Source organism: Eucyclogobius newberryi, unplaced genomic scaffold (assembly GCF_026437365.1).
Source record: "Eucyclogobius newberryi isolate DKJ021-1_F unplaced genomic scaffold, fEucNew1.0.hap1 SCAF_12, whole genome shotgun sequence".
NCBI classification, from domain to species: domain Eukaryota; kingdom Metazoa; phylum Chordata; class Actinopteri; order Gobiiformes; family Gobiidae; genus Eucyclogobius; species Eucyclogobius newberryi.
Genome location: NW_027315746.1, coordinates 18,102,137 through 18,119,636, shown reverse-complemented (window position 1 = coordinate 18,119,636; position 17,500 = coordinate 18,102,137). Strand labels below are relative to the sequence as shown.

At 39.6% G+C, this 17,500-nt stretch overlaps 3 protein-coding genes across 5 annotated transcripts in view; 2 read left to right on the top strand and 1 right to left on the bottom strand.

Moving 5' to 3' along the window:
• Positions 1-6,432: 6,432 nt before the first annotated feature.
• On the top strand, positions 6,433-8,684 carry LOC140356278 (uncharacterized). Its single transcript, XM_072441124.1, has 3 exons — positions 6,433-6,612; positions 7,425-7,609; positions 8,219-8,684. The coding sequence occupies exons 1-3, from the start codon at positions 6,433-6,435 to the stop codon at positions 8,667-8,669; spliced, it is 816 nt and encodes a 271-aa protein (XP_072297225.1). The 3' UTR covers positions 8,670-8,684.
• Positions 8,685-9,094: 410 nt separating this feature from the next.
• pgap6 (post-glycosylphosphatidylinositol attachment to proteins 6) lies at positions 9,095-15,138 on the top strand. Of its 2 annotated transcripts, none has more exons than XM_072441147.1 (13): positions 9,095-9,245; positions 9,634-9,817; positions 9,978-10,185; positions 10,610-10,737; positions 10,809-11,071; positions 11,157-11,500; positions 11,569-11,647; positions 11,746-11,872; positions 12,138-12,280; positions 12,366-12,544; positions 12,620-12,766; positions 12,841-12,957; positions 13,384-15,138. In XM_072441147.1, the coding sequence occupies exons 1-13, from the start codon at positions 9,182-9,184 to the stop codon at positions 13,705-13,707; spliced, it is 2,307 nt and encodes a 768-aa protein (XP_072297248.1). In that variant the 5' UTR covers positions 9,095-9,181; the 3' UTR covers positions 13,708-15,138. The 2 variants fall into 2 exon arrangements, with proteins under 2 accessions (XP_072297248.1, XP_072297247.1); XM_072441146.1 differs by having other exon boundaries at positions 11,569-11,665; positions 11,758-11,872.
• Positions 15,139-15,645: 507 nt separating this feature from the next.
• rgs11 (regulator of G protein signaling 11) overlaps positions 15,646-17,500 on the bottom strand; it is a 7,744-nt gene continuing 5,889 nt past the window's right edge. For both annotated transcript variants that reach the window (XM_072441120.1, XM_072441121.1), the window contains 4 exons: positions 16,479-16,566; positions 16,250-16,388; positions 16,089-16,171; positions 15,646-16,008 (listed from right to left, as the gene is read on the bottom strand). In XM_072441120.1, the coding sequence (XP_072297221.1) occupies positions 15,906-16,008; positions 16,089-16,171; positions 16,250-16,388; positions 16,479-16,566 (413 nt within the window). In that variant the 3' untranslated portion in view covers positions 15,646-15,905. The remainder of the gene's footprint in view (positions 16,009-16,088; positions 16,172-16,249; positions 16,389-16,478; positions 16,567-17,500) is intronic.

Below are 17,500 nucleotides of genomic sequence, written 5' to 3'. Positions count from 1 at the left end.
AATTTTCGCATGATGATAGCATGATCATGTTGTGAAGACAAGCTTCTAACTAAGAAGGTAACTAAGGTAAATACACTGTGTAGAATGGTGGAACTATAAATATATATATACATAAATACATATATACTGTGTTTTGTGTAGCGCAAAAACTGTCCATTTCTTTTCTCTATTTCATTATTTCTGTAAATGTGTTCCTATAGATTATGGAAACATGGTGTTGGGTATTATATTATCCCACGAGCAAAGAAAAAAATATACAAAATAAGCAGTACAGAATGTAAGGCCTTTATGGCTGCAGAATCCTTCAAACACTCAAAATGTCTCTCACTTAGTATCACTACAGGCGTGTGCATACCTCTTCATTGAGGGCAGCATTTTGAAACATATGGAGCAGGGGGTCACAGACAACACGACAATGAATTAAATCATCCCAAATGTTATATTTGTTGTGGTTTTGATGAGTCACCACACCTTAAACAAAGCTCGGAACATTAGTTTTATGTCTGCATCACATCAAAATATTTTCTATTTAGGTTACGAGAGCAGACATTTTGGTTATTTGGGACAATTTAGATAACAAAAATTGGTCTGAGGACCGGATTTGGCTCCCAGGCCATAGTTTGGACACCCCTGCATTAGTATTATACACACAAACGTGTTGCTACCTCATCAAGCTCAAACTAAAACAATAGAAAACAACTGTATATCTTTCTAACCTTTGACAAGACCCAGTTTAACAAAAGCACCTCGTAATCTCAGATGTTGAACCTGAAACCAGAGTAACTCCTGGACCCAGGTTACACTTTACAGACGTGATCAAATATCAGCAGCGACCGGCCAACAGCACTTGACCTTTCCTTTGTCCTGTCAGTCTCTGGGCCACGGCTCGTGACATTTAAACCAGTGAATACACATCCCAGGGAGAGCTCACTTACACAGCAAGGCATGATGGGAGCACGGAGAGAATCAGATGTTTTCCTCTCCTTCATGGCTGTGTCTGACCTGCAGCAGGAGGAATGTGTGGGTCCAGAGCAGCTGCAGAGGTCAGTAAAGCCTGCCTCCTGTTTAAAGCAGGAGAAATGTAGAAATAGTTCAACTGCAGAAGGATTGTGGATGAGCATTCCATAAGCACATGCTCATATCTGATAACTGCAAAAGACTCTTTATTCACTTTAATATGACATTCGAACAAATATTAACTCGTCTTACTTTCTTTTTATGGACCGAGTGACATTTTATGTATGAGTTGGTTTGACTTTGTCTTGTGAATTGATCATAATTGCTTAAGTTTGAATACAAAATGAATAAAAATCTAACTCTGTCATGATACAATTATGTTTGGTATTTATCCTAGCAGTACAGAAAATGTGCCAAACCCATTCTTGTCTGTTGTTAAAGGTTCAGAGAAGGGCTGCTGAAGACTTGGCTGAGGCATTGGAACATCATATGAAAGTCCAGCAGCAAATCCTCCACCGAGAGTCTTACATTTCCAGTGATGCAAAAAGCCCTCAGGACTTGGTGGTTTCAGGACAGTCTTGGCTGCGTCTGCTTTACCTGGGGCCTTGGAGATACCAGAGCTAAGCCTGAACGCACTCCGGGTCTCAGAGGACGCTTAATGTTCCCACAAAAAGCCCCCCTGGGGTTGTTTGTCCAAGAATGTTAATGTGCTCGAGTGCACTGACCCTTGTGACATACGCTTCTGCGGTGGGTTCTATCAAACGTGAAATCAGAGACTTGCCGGTGCCGTTTATCTGACACAACATCTTGTCTGATTTTGGTACTTGTGCTTGCCATACCTTTCCAGCTTTAAGCCAACATATGCACAGGCTAAGGGCCTTACACCCATGGAGGGGCCCTCAAATCGTATGGTTAGCAGCAGTTGAAGCTTTTAAAATGACATATTAATGCGTGAAGAAGATAATAACACTGTTTCGGCCCTTAAACCGCAGAAGGGAATGACGAGTGATACATTGAAGATGGAGAGCCAGAAACAGCTTTATTAGTTTTGGATGGAAAAAAAAATCACATATGGCCTGAACTTGTAAATGGACAAATTCGACATAAACTGGACGAAATGGGACTGACATTATGGATCAGGTGTGCTTTAACCTTGTATTTTACTTCCATCTGGATGCATTATTCTAAAAATAGTCATCTCAAACAATACACACTTCTTCTCTGGTACCGCCCACTCCACACTTTTTTTCTTTTCTTTTCTTTTTTTTTTTTAAAATACAATTTGTTTTCTTCCTCTCTTTTTTCTTTTTCATCTCCCTGCCATGGCTGTTGTTGACAATGTTACTGGACTGTATCTTTATTTACACACAAGTTTTGATTGGTCTGTGTTTTTTTCATTTAAGAAAAAAGACTGTCTATAATATTGAATTGTTTTTACCTTTCCTGGATGGTTTGGGTAGTTTTACAATGATCTTCATCTACATCTTCAAAAAAATAATAATTAAAGGTGGTATTTTGTTTTTGTAATCATCATAGTCTTGGAATTGGTATTAAGTATTGAGCCTTTTTCTTAGTATAAAAATTAAGTTTGTCATGATGAGAATAATTACTACTAAAAACTTAGTAGTGGTTTAGCAAATAGGGGCCCCTAAACAGAATTTTGCATGGTCCCCTCACAATGCTATAAACAACAGCCCTGCTACCGGCTAAGCTACTAAGATATTTCAAATAATATCTAAAACCACCATGAAGTCAAGCATGAACAAACGTATTTCTTTGCATCGAGCTAGTGTTTGTAAAGGTCGATGATGTATTAAATCTTTTTGTTCATGGACTTTTTCAAATGCTTCTCACGCTCTGGGCTTCAGACGGTGCGTTCTCCGTCATGCTCTGAATAAACACGACACAATTACAGGATGTAAATGGGCCTCTGCATACATACCAGATCTATTACTTTTTACAGTCGCTTCATTTCGCTGTAGGTCCGTAACTGGAAACAGATGGCGGTGGTAGTAGTCGAGCCACCAATCAAATTACTACCATAAAACATACATTACGGCCTTTTATTAGGAGCCAAGTATATTTTATCCAGCCATTAAAAGATATGTAGCTTGAAATGTAAGTAAGGCAGATTTGCACAAGGGAAAGGTGGCATTAAAGAGAGTGTATGTAGCCTGCTCTCTCAGCAATAAGCACCACTGGAGCTTTGCATATAGAGAGCACATACATATACATATACATATACATATACAACTCTCATCTTCAGCATATGAACAGAACGTGCCTCATGTTCAGCTCAGAACTTCCAGAATTCCCTCACTGAGCTGCAGAGGCTGCACTAGCACTAATTCATTTAGTGAGGGTTCAGATCAGAGAGAGGGTGCATAGGTTTAAACCCATTGGATATACAGGTAGTCATAGAAACGGACAACCTAAATGAGAGACTTTTTGGCTAATTCTGCGTTCCAATTGGATCATTATCTTGAGAAACATCAACAACCTGTCCATTGTGTCAGGTTGTTGACATGATGGACAGGTGGAACCAAGAGTAACTCAGCATTAGAATTGTTATCAGTAAAACCACTTGCACTTTTTTTCCTAAAACACCAGACTAAAATGACCCACAAATAACTCGATAACGCGACTCTGTAGTTTTGGCCTCTGATGTCTGCTTTACTCTAATTATAAGTAGAAACAAGGTCTGCAGAGAGGAAATCAGATTTTAAACGAGAAAACTGGTCTGAAGGATGGTCTGATTGACACTTGTTTGAGCTTTCGTTGGGTTTTGACAATTATTTATTTTTTAAAGATGAAGGTGACTAAAAACGATACATATTTTTATATGTGGGTTTGGAGAACAAACTGACCCTGATTCTTCCCAGAATGATTGACTTGGCTGGAAATAAGGGCGTTACAGCTTTCTTTTTAGCTGCTTGATAGAACTTATCAAGCAGCTTGAGAATTCCCTTTCAAATATAATAAAATTCCAACATCCCCCGCGTGGAACGTCCTGAGCGTAAGTGTTAAACTGTCCTCATGTCTGAAGACACAGATAGGCCATGTTTGGAATTTGAAATACAGACGTTATAAATCCTACTTTTAACTCTCACAGATTTTGGCTTGACAACCTATAACTGATATGGTTCTAAAGTTAATTATTTTATTTAGGTGGTATATGTTATTCCAAGTATTTAACAGTTGTACTTCATATGTACTTATAAGAGCTACATACATTGACAGGCTTGACAGTTTACCTTTCATTCTGTTGTATCTGTTTTAGTCTTACATTGCCACTGCAAATGAGAATTACATTTCTTTGAAGAATGTGAACACAAGGCAATAGTTGTATATATATATTGGGAATGTTTCCAATGTTTAATAGGAAAAGTGTGTCTAAATGTTTGCATTCATCTTCTGGGCTTTTGAGACCTTTTAAATGAACAAAAGGTGGAAAAACGTCACAAATGACCTTTTAAAATGAACTCCCCGACTTGAGCCAGAAGTGATAACCTACAAGTACTGTACCTACTATTGTTACAAACCGTCAACACGCATGTTCTTCAGGAACCCCAGCAACTTAAATCACATTTTCTGACCTTAACACATGAAGCTGGGAAAAGTTCTCACAGGAGCTTTGTGCATGTGAGAGCCATTCACACGACATGAACTTGAAGGATTTTCTGACCCAATGGCCTCATTTATGATCCTGTTTTTCTGACCCTTGACATAAGACGGCAAGACACAACTTTCTGTAGAGCTACACTGTGAGTTTGGCCTAATCGTAAATGGTTTATCTAAGTTTAAGCAGTATTCCGTATTAAATATGGTTACATTTCATGCGGTGTATATTCATATTCACTATCACTATTGTTTTGTATAACTATTCTCTCTCAACATCCAAGTAGAAAGAAAGAAAGAAAGAAAGCATATTTTGATGATTCTAAATTAGTTTCCCGCCATTGCTCATATTGAATCCTGCTTAAGGCCCATATTTGTTGGGAACAGGCAGCTTTTGGATGTTTAGAAGACTATTTCCTTGTTTATTATACAGGGCAAATTAAACACAATCTATCCGTGTTTCATACTTCCACTGCTTGTATTCAGAAGCATTTAAGTCTTATCTGCGACCACTCACTCACTGACTTCCACATTCTTACATTTTAATGTTTGTTTAACTTAATGATTTCCCCCAAAACTGGAAATGAGAGCCACTGATGCATAAAACATAAACCTTTGACTGTTTTACGATCGTTACCTTCACATACACATGGTTCTGCCTCAATCCGGGTCACGCCAAGCTGACCCACTCGCCTGAATGTGGGTCTCACTTTACCACCCCATGACTTCCGCATTACTCATTTCTCTAAGTCTGTAAATCATAGTGTACCTGAGTAATTCCCCGCTGATGTAATTGTTGAGAATGTTCGCAGGCCCCCCAGCTAATTTGTGGACAATTAATGGCTGGGGGTCCCGGTCCCCTATAAATTGACCAAAACATATATCTTTTACAACTCCTGGCTGGATGGGATGACCTCAGAGTGTTGACTTTAGTTCGACTTTCATGGCAAGTGTAAATGAGAGTTTCATTGGGTAAACATTATACATTTAGGAAAACAGATGTAATGCCTGGAATCCCACAGGTAAAACTGGAAGGAAAAATAGTCATACATGTGTGTATTTGCCCAATAGTTGAAGAATGGAATGGTTTGCGCTTTAAATGCTGCCATCTACTGGACATTCTGGGGAGTACAAGCCATTTGAATTGTATATTTCTCAAGGGGGAAAGGAAATCTACCCTGTACTTTAGAGCATATCAGAGTTTGTCTCCCTCTAGAGTTGACATTGGAGAAAACAGCATTGAATAGGCTCCAGAACATACTCATAATGAAGGGCGATACCGATACCATTCGATACCATTGATGTTTTTATTAAAATGAACTGCATAGAAACTCCTCTACTAAAAACTGCAATATCCATGGGGATAATCATACAAATATAGAACATTATAAATCGTGACTCGCAATACACTATCTTAAATATTATATAATAACTTATATATATATATATATATATATATATATAATAACTTGTTGTTCTGGCTGTCTTGCATGCCCTTTTAACTGCTAAACTAGGCTTTGTCAGACAGTAGGCTACAGGTGGCTCTCTGTTCCCCGCATTGTTTTTCAAAGCCCTACACAAAGAACATACCTTTGTGTGTTGTTTTTTCCCCAGCACACACACATACCTGTCATTCCCATGGTCATACCTCACCTGTACAAATGAAACCAATGGGAAGAGTGAAGCGCGCACTTTCGGTTCCAGCGTTTTCACGACGTGCGGCGCGCTTCGTGATTGTTAAAGTCTGTTTATTGGTGTTTTAAGGTCACAGATGGTCACACTGTAGCGGGAGATGTGGCACCGCGCGCTTTTTTTTATTATAGGGGGAAACAAACGCATCAGCGCTTGGCAAAAACAATGGCTGAAGAATTTGAAAATGATTCCCTGCCAGATCTAACAGAATTGGAGAGTAAAGTTGGGAAGAAAACCCCGGAGAGCCTTCTGATCTGGATGAAGGATGATGCTGCGCACGTGGATAACAACAACCGCTTCAATGACGATATGTCGACCAAAATCAACATGCTAAAACAAGAAATGGTAATTTAAATCAGTTTGCAAGTGGTTTTATTGTAGATATGATTACAGCTCTACTCGGTTTGCATGTGCAGGGTTTTTAGTAACTTTTGTCATTTGTTTCTGGCACTATTGTTGTGCAAAGAGAAAGAGACTGTCCTCTTGAACAGGTTCTTGTGTGTAATGACAGACATCTTTTACAACCACTCCTCTCCTCTGCCTATTCATTTACCCTCTAAATACTTGTATTCACTCTGTGCCAAAAACACTAGTTCTGCAAACCAAACAGGTCAGGAGAGTTGTTTGGAGAGCTAATGGTTATTGGCAGAAGGAGAGCTACCAGTAGACCTAACAGAGTGTTCACTATAGAAAGAATCAAAGATGAAAATTCAAAGTAGAATTTGGCAGATTATCAAAAATATTATTATTTTGTGATCGCTGTTATGGAATTTAAAACTTACTGGAAAAAAAGAGCACATATTATATTTATTGTAAATGTTTGCACTGATACTTAAACCTCAACTAATATATTGTTTTAACACATTTATTTTGGCTTGACATAATATTGGCCCTGCGACAAGTTGACATGAATGAATGAATGAATGAATGAATAAATATTATTGCCTGAATAAATTTCATGGCATTCGTGGGCATTTGTACCATCTGGGAATTAAAAAAAAAAATAAAAAATTCTCCCTGGGCATTTCATCACATTTGTGTGAATGAATTTCCTGGTTGTAAATATTGACTTGTTCCAGAATGTTTGCGACCCCTTCTCGTAGTGAGACAAAGTAAACAAATCTGAGGGATGGTTGTCCTTTACACTGTTGTGACAGAGGAGGCTGCGGTCCATGGATGTGCGTATCCTGCGCCAGCTCTTTGCAGTGCACGAGGGGGTCGAGGCCGTGCGGTGGCTGTTGGAGGATCGAGGGGCTTCGGTCAGTCAGAGCAGCAGCCTCACAGGCAGTCTGAGCAGTCTCATCACTGTGGACGAGCCAGGACTCTCTCGCTCCAGATACAGGTGGGTCACAGACAGTGGCGGAAAGACCACTTGTACTTGTGGGAAAAGTTACTAAAATTGTACACTTACTGCTGCCTAAACTGTAAGTAAAAGAGTACAGTACACATGGACACAAAAATACTCAAAGTAGGCTACTATAGTCACTTTCTAACATGGTTTTAGTAGGTTCTACAATTTCAGATATTTTCAAGAGTCTACGATTAAAGGTTGTCTCTGCTGCATATTGAAGCAGAACAAACATATATATTTTAGACACATAAGCTCACCATATCGTTCATGATAATATCGCAAGAACATCCATCTATTTTCTTCCACTTACCCAGGACCGGGTCGCAGAGGCAGCAGGGAAGCCAAGACTTTCCTTTCCAAATTTCCAACATTTTACGCTTAAATTGAAAAATAAACAGCATCCAGTGTACCAGAAAACCTCTTTTATCACACGCACTATTACAAGATTTCATAATATGAGCTTGCTTTTCTTTTCTTTTTTTTTTTGCTTTTAACTGGTATTTATGTGTCCTTCAACCAATAGGCTCATTGTTTATATGGCCTATTTTACCAGACTAAGAATAAATGAAAAGGATGACATCTGATTTTGTGTTCAAACAGGGACAGTCTGACCAGTGCACAAGATTTGACAGAAGACACAGAAGAGGATTTGACTGCGTCACTACAAACTGAAGATGTCTCGAGGCACAAGAACTACCTGAGTCCAGACTACACTGTAGAAAGACATCATTCTGTTTTCTCCCCTCACAAGTTTGAAGTCAGTTCCTTATCCAAACCTGCTCAAGAGTCTGGATCCCAGCCCTCAGACGGAGGTGATGCTAACCTTGTAAGAAGGGCTTTGCTCAGATCCAGCAGAATTTCAAGACAAGACGAAAAACCTAGAGATTTGTCCAATGATGAAAATGTAGGAGAATCACAGGCAGAAATAGAACTTAAAGACTTCAAGGAAAAAAGAATACGAGACATGACTGGACAGGAGGTGAAAATGCTGCTGGGATATGATGCTCAGTGGTGCTGGATACAATCACAAGACGATGTGACGCTTTTATAGATCTGTGACGAAGAAATTATACATTTGTTTTTATTCTTTAAAAAAAAAAAAAATCTTATAGCTTATTGTTATTTTGATCCCATAGCAGATTTAAATGGTTTCTCTTTTTGACTTATTTATTGTTCATTGTTTTATGTTTCACTGAATCACCAAGACAATGTGAATTCTGTTCTTTGACAATGGCAATAAACCCTTTTTGATTCTGATTCTTATATTGTTAGTATTATGAACAATAAGGTGAAGAGAACTGAAATTGTGTTTAATAAAATTGCTCTTCAAATGTTATTGTCAACATGTTTTTTATATTCTAAAAGTTCTATTTCCAACGCGACGGGAATGGGGTTGTGACGTCACGAGTCAGCGCTAAAACCCGGAAGTGTCCCGCGCCTGCAGCTGTTTTCGTGGATCTATTATATTATCGGCTGTTTTCGTGGATCTTCTTTTCCTTCGATGTCTTTTGCTCTTGATCCACACAAAGACGATGTAATGACTGAAGTATCGGATTTGAAAACATGAAAGTGTCTATAGTGCGTTGCCTCCTTGTGTTTTTGTTCACAGCTCCAGCCTTAGCAGACGGTAAACACAACGAATCATATACATCTACGGCAGGTAGCGAGAGCATGTCAACTTGGCTCTTTAGTCTTTTTCATGTATATTTGAGCCTCATGCTCTATTGTGAGTGCTTTACCTGTATCCTAATGGCAAGTTTAAACAGTACTTTTGTAAAGTTCTGCTCCATAAAGATAGTGGTTAATCACATCTCGACTACAACTCACGTATTTACCTCATTATATCTAATGTGTGTATATAAGTTGAACTTTACCATCAACTTTGAAAAAAAAAAATCCCACTGTATTTATTAGTGAGCTAACTGATTATACCAACAGTGTCTGATCTGTTATCCCTTTGTGTCTCTTTCAATGTGTGTCTTCATTTAACATTTTATATTGTGTTTTACTTGTAGATGGACAGGTGACGTTTGTGTCTGAGCTCTCGTCTAAACCTGCCCAAAAACTGTCCAAATATGGATGGTACGGAAACGTGAGGCTGCAGAGGTTCCACATCCCGGAGGAGACCGCTGTGGTCCGCTGGCTGTTCACAGTGACCAAGAACAACAGCTTCAACTGTAGACCTTATAATGTCTCCATGTAAGACAACAAGCATCATTTGTTCCCTGTTCTACTATATTTGACATTGCCAAAAGAGGTTTTTGTAACTCAATGTAATAAGATATGCATTATATTGGATAATAGATTTTTATTCAATTGATTTAACAATAGTTTTTTGTTTGTTTTGTATTTTTCCTAGTTATTTACAATGGGGGGCCCCTCCAGTCATAAACCCAATTGAAACAGTGTTCCCCAAAGACACTTTGTGGATTCCTCCTCATTCTTTGACTTTGCCAGTGCCAGTAACATTACAAAGCTCCACAACCTTCAACCTGTCCTCCCCAGCGGCTGGCGACTGGTACATCGCAGCGCACTTGCCTGAAGATGATGGTCGTATTGAGCAAAAGGTCTGTGTTCTCTTTTTTATTTTAATCTTACAGTTTCTGATATCGAATTTGTTATTATTTGGTGCAACAAGAGGTTATTTATTTATTAACCTTCATTTAACCAGGTAAGAACCCATTGAGATCGAGACCCCTTTTTCAAGGGTGACCACTGACCAGGGAATATAATATGACACCTGCCCCCGTGTGTGAATTCAAACTTTAAAAGTTGTGTTTTCACTTCAATCGTTTTTTCTGGAGCAGGGCTCATTCTGCATTGCCTGTGAAGTTGTTGTACCACATTTTTTTGTTGTAGTCTTGTTCAAGTTTCCTGGTGCTATGATAAACCTGATAACATAATGCTTTCACAAACAAACGCTTGTAATGCAAACAGAATCATGCATTTATTGTACCCATAATGAATGTGACATATTCTTGTTTTTCTCAGGGCTTTCCGTCCTGCTCCTATTTCTTCCAGCCTCAGCTGTCTCTCCGAAAAGCTGTGGATACTCCAGTTTTAGAGCAGGGCACAGTCCTCCAGCAGACCACTGGTCCAGACCGGGCTGTACATCTCAAGTAAGAAGTGCCTGTTTTTTAACGTGTGAGTTCATGACTGTGTAATTTACTTGAGCTCTGGGCTTCCTCAGGTTGTATGTTCCAGAGTTTTCGTCTTCTGTCTCTGTCTTGCTGACTAACTGTTCCTCAGAGGAGCCCCGCAGTGAGAACTGCTCCATGGTCCTGAGACTGGGCTCCAGAGCTTTGCAGGGAGAGCCGCTCTCTGTGAGCTGCTCAGGGACTCACTGCACAGCGACTCTCCCCAATCCTCCATGGGACATGTGGTTACAGGTTGTTGTGGAGACAAAACAGAGTAACCGCACTGTGACATTCAATATTGTCTCAAACTACACAGGTATTACACATGTGTTGTTATTACAATTTAATCAAACGTATTATTTTAATTTTAGGTTCATCCTGAATTTGTTTGTTTCATATAGTGAGATGCAAGCCTAAAAGTGTAGGCCTTGCTGCTGGTGATGAGTTCAGAATACTCCGAGGCAACATTGGCTCTTCAATCTCAACATCAGCTAAAAACAGCTCGGAGCCCTCGCATTCTGGACAGTTCAGTTACTCCTCCGCCACCCTGCCCCCTTTCCTGGCGTCAGCGTGTGTGTGGAACGTCCCAGTGCTCAGCGAGGAGCTGGACGTTCTGTCTGTGCGATACACTCCCATCAACGGAGCCAACATCAGTATCACAAATGCACAGCCCACTCTGCTGAGCTACCCTCTGCACACAGGCGCCACAGGGGGCACTCTCAACCTACAGCTCACACTCAACTCTGTGAGTACCTGCTCTGCAATACATACAGTTTGTTTGCTTTGTTTTCACTTACAATCTTCTCTGTGTAGACTAATGCCACCCTGGGTAATGACAGCAGTGTGGTGGCCTGTCTGTCGCCATGGACGCCGGTTCTGGAACTCAACCACTCTGTGTCGTGTCGCACAGGTACACAAACAATCGCTTCACTGCAACTTTGGTTAACGTACAATACACACACATGCTTAAAACTTCTCATGTGCTTGTACGTACATTTTCAGGCCTGTTCAAAGGATACAGTGTCCGTGTGGATGCAAGTGTGCCCAAAGCTGTGGTCCGGCTGCCTTATCCTCAGTCTGCAACGTGGTACCTCACTCTGCTGCTCACCTGTAACGGGTAACTACGCACACATCTATAGAGGAAAAAGTTCACCCATTAAAAGTAGTTCATATTAATGGTAATAATCCAAAACTAGATAATTCTTCTGAACAAGAATCAATGCAAAAAAATACAATACAATACAAACACAAAGAAAGTATTATTAGTGTTTGGGTTGTTTTGACTGGCATTGTGGTTGTGAAATCGGTATCAAAGCTATTCCTTAGTAACAAAATTGAGTTTGAAATTTCAGCGTGGGCTAACACTAATGTTTTCTTTCCAGCACTGACTGTGGTAATGCGTCTGTGGTGTCAGTCGTCCCAGAGCTGTTCGTCAGTGCCTGTGTAGAAGACTGCGGCACCTATGGAGAATGTCGACTTATCCGATCCTTCACATACCTCTACGCTGCCTGTAGCTGCAAGGCTGGTATGAACACATAATCACAACGATAACCGTAGTTTACATCGATTTTAAATTGTTAATAATGTGTAAATTGTATGCGTGTGTGCAGGCTGGAGCGGCTGGGGATGCACTGACGACGCCAAAGCTCTGTCCTTCAGCCGGCAGATTCTCGCAGCTCTAATGCTCACAATCAGCAACCTCTTCTTCATACCTGCCATTGTCGTGGCTGTGAGGCGCTGCTACATCTGCGAGGCCTCGGTCTACCTCTTCACCATGTTCTTCTCTACGGTACAGAAAGACTAATTTATCATCAGTATTTCACCGTATTCTATCAACAAAATAACCGTGCCCGTCTCTGTTTAGTTCTACCACGCCTGTGACCAGCCCGGTGTTGCTGTGATGTGTATAATGGACTATGATGCACTGCAGTACTGTGACTTCCTGGGTTCGGTCTGCTCCATTTGGGTCACTATTCTGTGCATGGCTCGCATAAAAGACACGTTCAAATATGTGAGATATTGTAATGGTTGAGAATATTACCTGGCCAGCTGGAAAAATACAAATATCTTTTCATTTGCGTGCAGGCTCTGTTCATGCTCGGGGCACTGCTGTTAGCCATGTCAATGCAGTTGGACCGCAAAGGCCTTTGGAACATGCTGGGTCCTGTTTTCTGTGCCCTGTTGATCCTCGTTGCTGCTTGGGTAAGAACTGTAGCATCTGTGGAAGAGAGAGGATGTATTATTACGCCTAGAAATGTATCTATATGTATTTATATTTGGGCACTGCGTTTATTGACCCCGGTCCATCATGTATTTGTTTTCCTTTGGTCAATTGATGGTCAATGGGATCTTCCAGAAGTGTCAGTGTCAACTTGATTATTTTCAACTTATTTTATTAGGATAATAAGAATTTATATTGACAACAGAAGAAAGCAGTGACTGGACAGCTGAATCTGCCTTTGTACATATGAAGATGCTGTTTACTAGTACTTCTGTCTTTACAATAGTAATTTTCGCAAGAGCATAATAATTTTGACAGCTTTTACCAGAGCTATTTCACGTCCAATTTTTATTCAACAACACTAAGCATTTGTAGAATAAACCATTGATCATTTGTTTCCTTCTCAGGTTTATCGAGGAGTGAAGCGCCATCACTGCTACCCTCCCTCCTGGCGTCGCTGGGTGTTCTTCCTGCTCCCTGGCGCCCTCTGTGCCCTCATTGCGGTCAGTGTTTTTGTTTTTGCACAGACTGAGGACAACTACTACTACACACACTCACTGTGGCACGTGCTGGTGGCAGTCTGCGTGGTTTTCCTGATGCCTCCTAAAGAGAGAAACAGAGAGGGGTTTGGCTGGACCCAAGGCTTCAGCTGGACCTGGAGCTGGAGACCCAGCGTTTGTGGGTACACACTTTGTGATAATGACAAAGACGAACTGTACACCGTTACCTAGGCAACCATGTGCTCTTTTATTTGTATGGTTTATTATAAATTATACACCAATGAACGCATGACTTTATGATGGCACGTAGAGGTAATGGCATGGATACAGGCAAAAGTGAATATATTTGTTTTTATAATCCCAATGAAAATAATATTTAAGAAATTCATACAAAATGTGCCTCTAAATGTCTTGTTGAGGTTCTAACACAGAAAGTGAACTGAAAAAAAAAAAACAGAAGTCTGTTTTTAAATATTGCTTTGGCAATTACTCTATAAATGAGTTTACTTTTAATTGGCTCTTTTTGCAGCATTTTGATACATCTATTTGATATAAAATATTTGAATGCATATAGATGATATCTCCAACGACAATATATTAATTTTCAAATATATTTCCCACATGTGAATTGCTGTATATTCGGAAGCAAGAGCCTGACAAATTAAAAAAGAAATGTTTGTTTGGGCAGGAACAGTGGCTTATTAGTCATTGAGGCTGCTATTTTTTCTTTTGGAATGAAAGTAAATCGGGTCTAGTTTGCAAGTTAATGCTAAAGTTTTTTGAATGATGATAAGTATATAAAATAATGATCGCATTACGTCATAACAAACATTAATTCAGGTGGTTATAATGTGTTTGTCTAAATGAATTGGTGTAAATCATTGTCATCTCGGTCTCTCATGTCTCCACTAATATTTTACATACGGTCTATAACATCTTAATCATCTTAATGTGACTTTATGTTGCTCACAAAATACTAAACCTGCTGAAACCTCAAGGTGATTGGTTGCAACAGATCACCTGATACTTGACCTCATGTTATGACAAGGACTGGGTGCAGATTGTATGTATATATTTGACTAATTTACAAAACAGGAATGTGATTAATATTTGTATATGCACTTTACTTTAACTACTTGTTTGGGGCTTGACATCATATAGAGCAAAATGATTATGTCCAGGGATGCAATGTTGTCAGCAGTGTCTTTTTGTATTTTAATTTCCTTAAATCGATTTCTGATTCACTCTGATTTAACACACTGTTTCCACTAAGCACATATGCAGTACATGGCAGTGACAAGTGTTTGTACATTATTTTGATCTGTGCCTCCTGTTGGTGTTTGAGCTTTTACTCCTCCTGTGTGATGTTGTACCAAATACATGTTCTATAAGCCCTGACCTGCACTGTATCTAAATGTGTAATTTCTGGTTTTGCACAGTCAATGCAATCACCCCTTTGCCTTCTCTACATTATTAATCCTTGTGTGGATCGTGACCTTCGGATTTTTTTTTATTTAACCGTTCTTCCAGTGTGTCTTATTTATCCAAAATGTAATATAATTTTATGTGTATTACATTTTTGTCGGTGAAATGTGTACCAATATTTATTCCTGCATTTAAGATATCAAAAATAAAACTGCTGTACTGAAAGTGTGATCTGCGCTTATGTCGTTCGGGTTGTTTTGTTCTTTCATTGAGCATAAAGTGGATGGGAAATGGACGGAAGCGGATTAGGATAATCCCCAGAAATATGAAAGTGCTGTTTGAACAGATGAAACACAATTTTACAGCGCTTAATATGTAGGGACTGACTGTCTCATGTTCCCTCCATTAAAAAATGTCATCAATAAAAATGCATGGGGAACAGGGAAGCCAATATTATTCCCTGTATTACATGTAAAACGTTCTCTTAGAGCCAGTTTGGATCCCAGGCAAGTTGAACATCCCTGTTCACCACTTTAGCATTAAGATTAGTTAACATCTTTAAAAAAATAATTATCAAAATTATAAAGTATCAACAGTAGTTTACATGAAATCCAATCTCATAGCCAAAGTTTACTACAGTATAGACAAAGCACGATGTTGTTTCCGCTTGTTTCCAGTAGAGGGTAGCAAAGTGCGGTCTTAGTCCCATTCAATCTCCATGTAAAGATGATAACAAAACAATGTACATTTGAGTTTTTATTGGAATGAAATTATGCAATAACCCCAAAATATATCTTAATAACAATGGTAGACATGCACAGGGATAAATACAATTGTTCTATTATTTAGGGGCTTGTAACATGACAGGAAATTGGCTTTAAAGATGGAGATGCAGATGATAGCGTATGAATAAACATGAGTTGTAGCATGTGTTTCATAGGTGATTCAGAGAGAGCTTGGCAAGTTCATAAAAGTGGTAAGTTTTGGGTTCAGGCATGGCTTGCTCAGTTACCTGCCCCTTTGGACTGACTGTCTTCTGCAGCGTGAGAGGCAGCCTGAGCCGGGGAAGGGCTTGAGTGTCGCTGACGCCTCATGAACGGAAACACACTGGAAAGAAGATTGGAACAAGGGATCAAATCAGGCCAGTAAAGATGAAATAATGCTACTTAGTGTAGATAAATGTTCACCTTTTCTTTGTCTCCTGGGGCAGTATGGCCTTGACTAACATGTTTTTATAAAGGTCAGATTTAAGATATCTTGGGTATGAATCCTAGATCAACACAAATGTATACTATTAGCACTGCCCTTAAGTGAAACAAGCAGTTTATCTTTTGCCTGGAGCTCAAACCTTCTTCATCAGAAAGTAGATGTGCATCTGTGCGTTGTCCATGACAAAACGATGTGGGTGTTTGATTCCTTCTAAAGTAATGTCCATAGTTTTACTGTCAATGTTGACCCAGCGGGACGCTCCAGGTGCCAGGAAATTTCTAATACACAAATAAACATATACAAATAAATATTGTGCAAACAGGGGCCTTATTCAGACAGTAGAAGCATCATATGTGTGCATAACTTACTTATAGATCTCGTCGACTTTCTCAACTATCCTGGAGGTTTCTCCATGTCTAATTTCCTCACAGGCTTGCCAGAAACACAAGTTCTCAGCTAGAAATTAATAAAAATAATGAATGAAAAAAATGATACTCGATGATAATGCTTGAACTCCCAAATTGAGCTGGAGATGGGTCAGAATTCTATAGTGGGATTTGCTGTTTAACTGTTAGATTGCAGATTTGTTCATGGTTCATATCTCTAAATACTGGGCTTATACACATCAACAAAAACTGGCACAAAGTTCAATGTCTTATAAATGAAGGAAAGTGAAATATTTTTTTCACAATAGCCTCAGAATGTGGTGCCAATGTTCAACTCCAAAGGTGTGATTGTTCAGTTGTTTGTGGAGCCAATAACCAAACAAATGAGAAGATTCATTGTTTGTGAATTTCAGTTTTGGATCTGTTTAGAACCTTTGTCCACCATCTGAGGTGGTGAGATCATAATGCTTTACCCTTATACGCTTTATTACATTCATGACTTGCTCCTACTTGCCACAAGTGACAGCAGTTTTTTCCACTACCTTGTTTCTCTCCATCTCTCACCACTGGGTTTTGTGTTCATTATCATAACAAGATGTTTTTCTGATGAGCTTTCCCAATAGGTACAGTACATGAATGAATCATTGCAAATGAAGCACAGCAGCCAGATGGGATCATAAGCCAGTCTAATGTTTTGGACTGACTAAGGGTTGTAACAGAATTTAGTTCAACGAGTTTAAGTTTAAAGGTGCCAGAACATGCTTTTTTTCACGTTTCGTAGTCTATCCCAAGTGTATAATTGATCATAATAAGGGTTGTGCAACACCCTTAACATAATAGTTAAGAAATATCACCCAGACCTTGGACCCCCTCACCAACCCGGAAATGCAAACGGATTGGTTTGATATTCGCCCCCACCCTTGCGAAGAGCGATCTGGCTCCCCCGCCCAACCCGTGACGTAGTCTCAGAGCGCGTCTGTGCCCCGCCCACCCGTGACGTAGCC

Bases quoted from the DNA above. Each gene is read 5' to 3' on its own strand.
- LOC140356278 (XM_072441124.1), top strand. From the start codon at position 6,433: ATGGCTGAAGAATTTGAAAATGATTCCCTGCCAGATCTAACAGAATTG. The intron at 6,613-7,424 runs GTAATTTAAATC...CTGTTGTGACAG, and splicing joins ACATGCTAAAACAAGAAATG to AGGAGGCTGCGGTCCATGGA. The intron at 7,610-8,218 runs GTGGGTCACAGA...GTGTTCAAACAG, and splicing joins CTCTCTCGCTCCAGATACAG to GGACAGTCTGACCAGTGCAC.
- pgap6 (XM_072441146.1), top strand. From the start codon at position 9,182: ATGAAAGTGTCTATAGTGCGTTGCCTCCTTGTGTTTTTGTTCACAGCT. The intron at 9,246-9,633 runs GTAAACACAACG...TTTTACTTGTAG, and splicing joins AGCTCCAGCCTTAGCAGACG to ATGGACAGGTGACGTTTGTG. The intron at 11,873-12,137 runs GTAACTACGCAC...TTTTCTTTCCAG, and splicing joins CTGCTGCTCACCTGTAACGG to CACTGACTGTGGTAATGCGT.